Source organism: Podarcis filfolensis, assembly GCF_964270895.1.
Source record: "Podarcis filfolensis genome assembly, chromosome: 4".
In the NCBI taxonomy this organism is placed as follows: Eukaryota; Metazoa; Chordata; class Lepidosauria; order Squamata; family Lacertidae; genus Podarcis; species Podarcis filfolensis.
Genome location: NC_139607.1, coordinates 97695845 through 97706716, shown reverse-complemented (window position 1 = coordinate 97706716; position 10872 = coordinate 97695845). Strand labels below are relative to the sequence as shown.

General features: G+C 44.0%; 1 protein-coding gene across 3 annotated transcripts in view; it reads right to left on the bottom strand.

Annotated features, from left to right (window-relative positions):
• The window catches only part of PLEKHB1 (pleckstrin homology domain containing B1), a 47174-nt gene that overhangs the window by 4992 nt on the left and 31310 nt on the right, over nt 1-10872 (bottom strand). For all 3 annotated transcript variants that reach the window (XM_083610215.1, XM_083610217.1, XM_083610216.1), the window contains exons 5-6: nt 4508-4547; nt 2349-2451 (exon numbers count right to left, since the gene is read on the bottom strand). In XM_083610215.1, coding sequence (XP_083466341.1) covers nt 2349-2451; nt 4508-4547 — 143 coding nt within the window. The remainder of the gene's footprint in view (nt 1-2348; nt 2452-4507; nt 4548-10872) is intronic.

The following is a 10872-nucleotide window of genomic DNA, read 5'->3' as shown; positions in this document are numbered from 1 at the left end:
GTACAGAAGGCCGTCCTTTTAGTTCTCTTTTTTTCCCCAAGTAATTTTTATTATTTTCTTTAAGTATTCTTTTTCCAACAATCCTTATTGTTACAATATATTCTCTTTGACTCTGCCGAGTCTTGACTTCCCTCCCTCCGTGCAGTTGGTATATTTATCGCATTCTTATTGCGTATATTATTCTTATATAGCTACTATTTTACATTGAAGGTATTATTCCAGTCCTGCTAGTGTCTTTAAGTTTTTACAGTTCTCCTTTAAGTATTTGATAAATTTGTTGTAAGAGCAGAAGTAGTAACAATTTTGTCAATTAGTCGTGTCTGACTCTTCGTGACCCCCTGGACCAGAGCACGCCAGGCACTCCTGTCTTCCACTGCCTCCCGCAATTTGGTCAAACTCATGCTGGTAACTTCGAGAACACTGTCCCACCATCTCGTCCTCTGTCGTCCCCTTCTCCTTGCGCCCTCCATCTTTCCCAACATCAGGTCTTTCCCAGGGAGTCTTCTCGTCTCCTGAGGTGGCCAAAGCATTGGAGCCTCAGCTTCAGGATCTGTGCTTCCAGTGAGCACTCAGGGCTGATTTCCTTCAGAATGGAGAGGTTTGATCTTCTTGTAGTCCATGGGACTCTCAAGAGTCTCCTCCAGCACCAGAATTCAAAAGCATCCATTCTTCGGCGATCAGCCTTCTTTATGGTCCAGCTTTCACTTCCATACATCGCTACTGGGAAAACCACAGCTTTGACTATACAGACCTTTGTTGGCAAGGTGATGTCTCTGCTTTTTAAGATGCTGTCTAGGTTTGTCATTGCTTTTCTCCCAAGAAGCAGGCGTCTTTTAATTTTGTGGCTGCTGTCACCATCTGCAGTGATCATGGAGCCCAAGAAAGTAAAATCTCTCACTGCCTCCATTTCTTCCCCTTCTATTTGATTTGGTAAATTTACTCCAGTTGTTTTTGTATCTCTGGTCTTCTTGGTCCCGGATCCTCCCTGTCAATTTGGCAAGTTCCACAAAATCTGTCATCTGCCCTGGCCATCCTTTTAGTTCTGGGTGTTCTGCATCTCGCAGTACATTGCGTGGTGAAACTACGGAACTCCCTTCCACAAGAGGCAGTGATGGCTAATAACTTGCATTAGACGAATGCGCGGAGGGGAGGGCAATTGAGGCTATGGTCCACCTCCACCGTCAGAGGCAGCAGACTTGCAGGGAGAATTTGGACCCGGCTTGGGAAGGGGTAAGTAAGCTGGTCTGGCTTTTGAGGACAAGTATGTTTAAGCTCAAATGAAAAGTTGATGTGAAAGGAGATCGCTCAGTCAGTAAGAGCGTGAGACTCTCAATTTCAGGGTTGCGGGTTCAAGCCCCACATTGGGTAAAAGATTTCTGCATTGCAGGGGTTAACAATAGATGATCCTTTTGGTTTCCTTCCAGCTCTACAATTTAATGATTTTATTATTTATGCCCCACCTCACTCCGCCCAATAAGGACTCAAGGTAGCTGACAGATAAAAATACGAACAGCGGGGGAGAGAATCAATAAGAAACCATTAGACAGACAGACACACAGACAGAAAGACAATCTATCTATCTATCTATCTATCTATCTATCATCTATCTATCTATCATCTATCTATCATCTATCTATCTATCTATCATAATCAATAAGAAACAATTTGAGATAGATGATAGATAGATGGATGATAGTGCAGTTTTAATAATAGCTATCTATCATCTATCAATCCATCGATCTCTAATTGTTTCTTATTGATTATGATTGATAGACAGATTGATAGGTAGGTAGATATATATATCATCTATCTATATCTATCTATCTATCTATCATCTATCTATCTATCTATCTATCTATATCTATCTATCTATCTATCTATCATCTATCATCTATCTCTATCATCATCTATATCTATCTATCTATCTATCTATCTATCTATCTATCTATCTATCTATCATATCTCTCTCTCTCTCTCTCTAATGCAAATAATTCAGTTCCTTAAACCCTGTTTCAACAAGAAAAGTCTTAATCTGCTGGCCGAAAGACAGCAAGCAGGGAGACAGTCTGGCTTCTCCTCAAAGCCCAGAACCCCCGGAGTCTTGCACCGCTGGGAGCCTGGGCTGGTGTGCAACAACAGCCTCGAAGCATCGCATCTGCAACACCCATCGCCGCATCCCGTCTGACCAGCTCCAATGTTTGGCCCTCTGCTGCAGCACCCAAAACGTCACAAAGAGGCCCATCGCCACCCAGCCTTGGGGGAGGCCCTGAAAAGAGCCCCCGGCTGAGCAAACCTGAACTGGCCCGGGGTGTGTGTGTGAAAAGGGACGTTGCTGGATGAACACATACCTCCGTACTGGTTGCCGTAGTAATCGGAGCTGACGTACATCGCCTGGTGGGAGTCGAGGGGAACCGTCTGGTAATAGTCATCGTACGGGTCATACAGGTGCACCTGGAGAAAGCGAGAAACGAGAACGTTTGCAGCCAGAGCTGAAAAACCTGAGCTGGAAACCGGGGTGGGGGGCAGGAGGCAGCTCCCCATAGCAACCGCCCTCTGCACCCAGATTGGCTTTGGAGGCTCCCCCGGGGTGCCCCTGGCATTTTGAGGTGCCCTGGGTATCAGCCAGAAACTGGGCCTTCATAGTGGTGGCCCCTCATCTGTGGAATTCCCTGCTCAGGGAGGCCTGCCTGGTCCTTCTCTTGCATATGCCAGCAGAAACCCATTTTCATTCTGCTTTTTTTAACTGGTTGGGTCTGCTGCTCGTTTCCCTGCATGGGCTGTTTATAGTGTTTTCTTTGCTAAGTTGTTGATGGAGCAGCTATGGGGGGGGGGGGAGAGAACATGGATTTGAAAGGAAGACCTCCTGCAAGATGTAAACACAGCTGGAAAGGAGAGATTCTCACCCAGACCCCAAAGGAGAGAGGGGCAGCAGTCTGTTGACGGAGGGGAGCAATGCAGAAAACGGGGGGGGGGGCGCCTTCCCCATCCAGATCCTGAACAGCTCGCCAAGTCTTTGGATCCCAAAGGCCGGAGACTTTCGAGTTCAGTCCGGAGCACTTGAGGCCCTCCCCCGGCGCCAAAGCCATTGATCGCCAGCCTGATTGCACTTATTGATCTGTGTGGCTGGCCAGGCCGGGAAAATGGGGGAAGGCTCGGCTAAAAATAGAGCTGCCACAGCAGGAGAGAAATCTAGCTGCTCGGCTCCAGAGCAAAGCCACTTGGAGCAGGCAGACGTGGCAACCAGGCGACTGGCGAATTGGTTTAATGTGCAAATTACTTTTTTCCTGCCACTTGCCCCTTCGGGCGGCATGGGAACAGCGCCGGATTCACGTATAAGCTAAACAAGCCCCACTCTCTTGGGGGCCCCCAAAAAATTTAAAGGAAAAAAAACACTGGATGTAAATTTCCAAAATACAAAAGATAAAAAACACATAAAATAAAACCTACATGCAGCAACAGTGTTTTGTGTTGTGTAGGCTCCTAGGATGTAAGCCATGCGCCCCACCTGCTAGCCTGCTCCCTAAAATATCACAAGTTTGCTCATTTCAATATATAGGGTGCCTATAGTCTGCTATTTATAATTATTAGTAGTTTGCATGATGTATTTACACCTATTATTATTTCACGTTATAGCGAGTTTCTAGAGGCTAGACTGTGAGTCTTTGTAAATTGTGTTTCTAAAGGAACTATTGTTATTGCCAAATGCCAATGTGTTTGCATTATTAAGTTTGTATGAATAAAAAAGTTTATGAATAAAAAAATCATTTTAAGTTACAGCTTAATAATAATTTAACTATTAATATAATTCTTCTTAATTGTATTTCACTGTTGATGTACTCGTGGATGCGGGTGGCACTGTGGTCTAAACCACTGAGCCTAGGGCTTGCCGATCGGAAGGTCGGCAGTTTGAATCCCTGCAACAGGGTGAGCTCCCGTTGCTCGGTCCCTGCTCCTGCCAATCTAGCAGTTTAAAAGCACGTCAAAGTGCAAGTAGATAAATAGGAACCACTCCGGCTGGAAGGTAAACGGCATTTCGTGTGCTGCTCTGGTTTGCCAGAAGCAGCTTAGTCATGCTGGCCACATGACCCGGAAGCTGTACGCCGGCTCCCTCGGCCAATAAAGTGAGATGAGTGCTGCAACCACAGAGTCGTTTGTGACTGGACTTAACTGTCAGGGGTCCTTTACCTTTTTTTATTGATATACTTCTTCTTACTTGTATTTCAGTTCCACAATTACTTTGATAAAATACATATTTTGTTATGTGCAAATGGCTTTAGATACCTATTAGGTCCATAAATTACCATGGAGCATATATTCAACACAGTGGCCCATCTAGTCCAGCATTCTGTTCTTTTTCATTCTCCCGTATTTTCAGGGGAGCAATGAGGGCTAGAAACCTGAAGAATCTCAGACCTGCAGAGCTCTTGCCCATAAGGAGCATGTCAAGGGGCAGGAACGATTCACAATCAGGGCAGGAAACCGGACAAGGAATGCAAGGCAGACTCACCTGAGTAGCTTTGGCCTCCAGAATCGCTATCTTCCAAGCTCTGTCAAGAAAAAGAGAGAGGCAGCAAATAAAGTAAAGCGTTGCCAGCAGAGACGGACAATTTAAAAAGTCCTTTCCCCTTTTTCCCCAAGTTCCCCTCCCACCCAACTGCTGCAAAAAGAAACTATGGGAAACATGAACAACACTTGCAGCTCTATTACTGGATTTCGATTGTGTTCAAATTAGGAGTCTCTTTTGTACTTATTTACTTCGTTTTTTAATAAATTTTATTTTCACATTTTGCAGAACACATCAGACATTCTTTTTATACATTTAATTTTGCTATCGACTTCCCTCCTTCGGCAGTTACATAACCTGTCTCTTCTTTTTTCTGCACCTCCAACATCAAAACCTAACTATAATTCATCTCTTGTAGTCACCATTTCAACATCACTCTTTGCTCGTGTTTACAGCGGTCCTGCTAACGTTTTAAGTTGTTTGCAATAGTTCTTTAAACATTCAATAACCAAACCCCCGCTCTTGCTTTTTTTTTTTTAAAAAAAAAATCTTCTTGATTTCTCAACCTTCTGGTAAGTTTTGCCATTTCTGCAAAACTTTTGCCGCTGGTCCTCTTTATTTGTCTGTTCGTTTTTTTTTATAAGATATTTATTAAGATTTTATAAACAGAGAAAAGTTACAAAATAAAGAATAAAAAAAAAACAAGAAATAAGAACAATACAAGAATATAAATGAAAAATACAAAATGCATAAAAAATAAATGATAGATAAAAGAGCACAATTAAAAACAAATCAATCTTTTCATATCTTAAGTTTCATTTACATATTTTTCTGACCTCCTCACGCCTCCCTTTTTTGTATTCCAGTTTGCATAGTTAATTCAGCAAATCCTTACCCTCTTTGTTTTTATCTTAATTATATATCTTAACATATTGAACTTCATATTTTCATCTAAATTATCAATCCTTTTTTACATATTCTTTTAACTTTGTTACTAAAGCCATCTCATTTCAATCCTACATCATTTTAACATTCATTAATTTTACAATGTTTCTGCAAATAATCTTTAAATTTCTTCCAATCTTCTTCCACCAACTCTTCTCCCTGGTCTCGGATTCTGCCAGTCATTTCCGCCAATTCCATATAGTCTATCACTTTCATCTGCCATTCTTCCAAGGTGGGTAGATCTTGTGTCTTCCAATACTTTGCAATAAGTATTCTTGCTGCTGTTGTTGCATACATAAAGAAAGTTCTATCCTTCTTTGGCACCAATTGGCCGACCATACCCAGGAAAAAGGCCTCTGGTTTCTTCAGGAAGGTATATTTAAATACCTTTTTCATTTCATTATAGATCACTTCCCAGAAAGCCTTAATCTTTGGGCACGTCCACCAAAGGTGAAAGAATGTACCTTCATTTTCTTTACACTTCCAACACTTATTATCGGGCAAATGGTATATTTTTGCAAGCTTGACTGGTGTCATGTACCACCTGTATATCATTTTCATAATATTCTCTCTTAAGGCATTACATGCCGTGAATTTCATACCTGCGGTCCACAACTGTTCCCAGTCAGCAAACATTATGTTATGTCCAACATCTTGTGCCCATTTTATCATAGCAGATTTAACCGTTTCATCCTGAGTATTCCATTTCAACAGCAAGTTATACATTCTTGATAATGTCTTAGTTTTGGGATCTAACAGTTCTGTTTCCAATTTTGATTTTTCCACCTGGAAGCCAATTTTTTTGTCCAAGTTATAAGCCTCCCTTATTTGATAATAATGAAGCCAATCTCGCACTTTATCTTTTAGTTTCTCAAAACTCTGCAGTTTCAGTTTGTCACCCTCCTGTTCCAAAATCTTTTGGTCCTCTTTATTTGGCACAGATTCTTCTTTCCACTTTTTGGGCAAACACCATTCGAGCTGCTGTGGTGTAGTTATTTATTTTGTGTGTGTGCGCACATACAGTACAGACACACAAACGCATTATCTTCGTCCCTATTGAAGGAGGCCATCTGAGAGAGAGAGCCTGGCTACAGTTACCTGTGCTCAGGTAACTTCAACACCAGTTGTTGCACTCCAGAAACCATCAACCTCAGCTAGCAAGACTGAGGTGAGGGATGATGGGAGTTGTAGTTCAGCAACGCTCAGTAGTCCACGGGCCCCCTCCCTTTGATAATACTGTGTAGCCCAGGGATGGGATACAAATGGAATGCCCTGAATATGTTGTGGGATCACAACTCCCATCATCCCTCACCACTGGACCTGCTGGCTGGGCCACATGGGATTTGGAGTCCACCAACAAAATCTGGAGGGTGGTTACCGCTGGCAACAACCCAGCCTGTGTTGTACTCTGGGGAAGAAAAATGCAAATTCTGCAGCCCAAATATGCTGTGGGACTATATGCATGATTGTGGCATACAGTACCCTCTTCCCAGGACTCTCAGACCTGCTCATCTGCCTCCTCTTGCTTCTGCATTTCCTCCTGACTTCTAAGCCTATTGTGGCTTCTGTAAAGGACTAGAAACTTGATTTCACGAGAAAACAAACGCAAACAGATGTTTCCAGGATGCTGGAACCCGATCTCAGCATCCAAATTTTGAGCTTGCCTGGTGCTTGTACGCCTGTGAAACATGGACCACTTATAAACGCCATCTCCAGCTCCTCAAAAGATTCCATTAACGGTGCCTCCGAAATTTTACACATCACTTGGGAAGACAGGTGAACGAATGCCAGTGTACTGGAAGAAGCAAAGAACACCCGTGTCGAAGCAATGATTCTTCAACATCAACTCTGTTGGACTGGTCATGTTGTGCGGATGCCTGATTATCGTCTTCCAAAGCAACTACTCTATTCCGAACTTAAAAATGGAAAGCGTGATGCTGGTGATCAAAAGAGGTTTAAAGATTGTCTCAAAGCAAATCTAAAAAAATGTAGTATAAACAATGACATTTGGGAAACACTGGCCTGTGAGTGCTCCAATTGCAGAACAGCCTTTACCAAGTGTCGTGGACTTTGAAGACACTCGAACTCAGGACACAAGGGAGAAACGTGCTAAGAGGAAGGCACACTTGGCAAATCCACACCGTGATCAACTCCTGCCCGGAAACCAATGGAAGGACGTGTGCATCCAGAATTGGCCTCCACAGTCACTTACGGACCCATTGTTAAAACTGTGTTTATGGAAGACAACCTTCCTTGCTGCAAGTGATCGCCAAAGAAGCTTCTCATAAGAAGTTTGTGCCTGTAACTTCTGCAGACCCGCAGATCACAATGAGCGCATTTTTCGCAAAGGCAAATTGCGATCTCCACCCACCCGGGTGACTCTGTCCCATGCTCTGCCTGGAATGTGCAGGTCCAGCAGCCGCACCCACGACTTTCAGGGTCCTCAGGACTTCTCCATTTCCCCCTCTGCTGGGAGGAAGGTGCACATACAGAAATTCCAGGCAGAAATTCAGAGTCCCTCCCGCGTGGCTGCATGGGCTCTGCAGATCTGGGAGAGACAAAAGGAGGCCTGTTTTCCTTCCGCTTGCCCAGCTTGGAGCAGAAAAGCAGCCGTTCGGCCCAGCAGCAAGAACTAGAGTAGCCTCCATAGCTGTTTTTGCAAACCTGACGCCCTTCGGATGTTCTGCATTACAGACCACCCTCTTTCACTGTCTGAGGCGAAACAGGAAGGTGCTGCCTTCTCGGTGGTGGCGCCCGCCCTGTGGAACGCCCCCTGATCAGATGTTAAGGAAATAAACAACCGTTTGACTTTTAGAAGACATCTGAAGGCAGCCCTGTTCAGGGAAGCTTTTAATGTTTGATGTTTTATCGTGTTTTTAATGTTCTGTTGGGAGTCGCCCAGAGTGGCTGGGGAAACCCAGCCAGATGGGCAGGGTGTTGTTGTTGTTTAGTCGTTTAGTCGTGTCCGTCTCTTCCTGACCCCCTGGACCAGAGCACGCCAGGCACTTCTGTCTTTCACTGCCACCCGCAGTTTGGTCAGACTCATGTTTGTAGCTTCGAGAACACTGTCCAACCATCTCGTCCTCTGTCGTCCCCTTCTCCTTGTGCCCTCCATCTTTCCCAACATCAGGGTCTTTTCCAGGGAGTCTTCTCTTCTCATGAGGTGGCCAAAGTACTGGAGCCTCAGCTTCAGGATCTGTCCTTCCAGTGAGCACTCAGGGCTGATTTCCTTCAGAATGGAGAGGTTTGATCTTCTTGCAGTCCATGGGACTCTCAAGAGTCTCCTCCAGCACCATAATTCAAAAGCATCCATTCTTCGGCGATCAGCCTTCTTTATGGTCCAGCTCTCACTTCCATGCATCACTACTGGGAAAACCATGGCTTTTACTATACGGGCCTTTGTTGGCAAGGTGATGTCTCTGCTTTTTAAGATGTTGTCTAGGTTTGCCATCGCCTTTCTCCCAAGGACCAGGCGTCTTTTAATTTCGTGACTGCTGTCACCATCAGCAGTGATCATGGAGCCCAAGAAAGTAAAATCTCTCACTGCCTCCATTTCTTCCCCTTCTATTTGCCAGGAGGTGATGGGCCCAGTGGCCATGATCTTCGTTTTTTTGATGTTGAGCTCATTAAAAGGTTCTTTAATTCCTCCTCACTTTAGCGGGGTATTAATAATAAAGTATTATTACTATTATTATTATTATTGCAGTAGAGTTGCCAGACATAGCTGGGATTTGGCCATCGGAAACAGCGTCTGGGTGAAAATCACTGTAACGTCGGGAAAAATCAGGATGTGGCAACCCATGTCAGTAGCGTAGATTTTGGCGAATTTCCTTTTGCTGCTGCTGCTGCTTCTTCTTCTTCTTCTTCGAAGCTCAACAACTCTTGGCAGGCTTTCCGGTTCTCGTGAGAGTCTTGCAAGACCTTGCAGAGGCCTCTGTCATGGATGCCTTAGTTGAGATTCCTGCATTGCAAGGGGCTGGACTAGAGAACCTCTGGGGTCCCTTCCAATGCTACAGTTCTATGATTCTCTAAAAAAAATTGTCCAGTAGCACCTTAGAGACCAACTAAGTTTGTTCTGGGTATAAGCTTCCGTGTGCAAGCACACTTCTCCAGATACCCAGAACAAACTTAGCTGATCTCTAAGGTGCTACTGGACAATTTTTTAATTTTTCAATTTATTTCTACTGCGTCAGACCAATACGGCTACCTACCTGAATCTAGTTCTATGATTCTGTGCCACTAGACTTCACCTTGATGACTCCACCTGGCGACTACTCTAGAGGAGTCACTGAGTCTGCAGCTTCTGGCCAGGGATTTTTCTTTTCTTTTCTTTTTTTATACATTTTTATTGGGTTTTTTTAACATACCATTTCCAACAATCATATAACATAACTTCTTATCTTATACAATATTTTAGACTTCCGTCAACACCTCTGACGATTTTCTGTTCTTTATCACTTATTCTGCATTTCTTAATTTCTCTATTACTCTTAATTATCATTAACTAATAATTCTCATAGTCTTTCTTGCAATATTTCAAATAATCATCCTTACAAAACACCCTGCAATCCTACTAGTGTAACCTGTTCATTACAATTACTTTTCAAATAGTTCGTATATTTACTCCAGTCTTCTAAGAATCTCTGGTCCTGCAGGTTTCGAATCCTTCCTGTTAATTTATCCAGTTCTGCATAGTCCATTAATTTCGTCCTCCATTCTCCTTTCGTCAGTAATTCTTCTTGCTTCCATTTTTGTGCCAATAATATTCTTACTGCCTTCAATGGCCAGGGATTTTTCTAATTGGATTTTGCAGGGGGAGCATCACTTCAGCAAATGACCCCGCCCCAGCTAAGCTGGGGTTGTTCTGGCCCTTCTCTGACCTCTGCGGCCCTTGACGTCTTCAAGTCATCTTTAATTATCTGCCCCAGCTGCTCCGCTAAGCAGCTGGGAAGTAACGAGTGGCCTTCGGTCACGGCCCAGACGGACATTGCGTTACTAATGTCTCTCCAGCACAGAGATGACTTGAACTTATTGAATTTACAACCCAACTCTTCCTTCCTAGGAGCTCAAAGGTGGTGGATGTGGTTCAGTCCCTCCTCATCTAATGTTCACAACAATGCTGTGAGCCAGGTTAGGGCTGAGAAGGTAAGGGCTGGCCCAGGGAGCTCCATGGGTTTCACAGAATTGCAGAGTTGGAAGGGACCCCGGGGTCATCTAGTCCAACCCACTCCGATGCAGGAATCTCAACTAGATCATACATGTTAGGTGTCCATCCAACCTCTGCCTAAAAACCTGTTAGGGGAGCCCCCAACCTCCTGGGGGGGTCCGTTCTGCTGTTAAACAGCTCTTTCCATCAGAGAGCTGTTCCTAATGTTTAGTCTGAACTGCCTTCCTTGTGACTTGAAGCCACGGGTTCGAGTTCT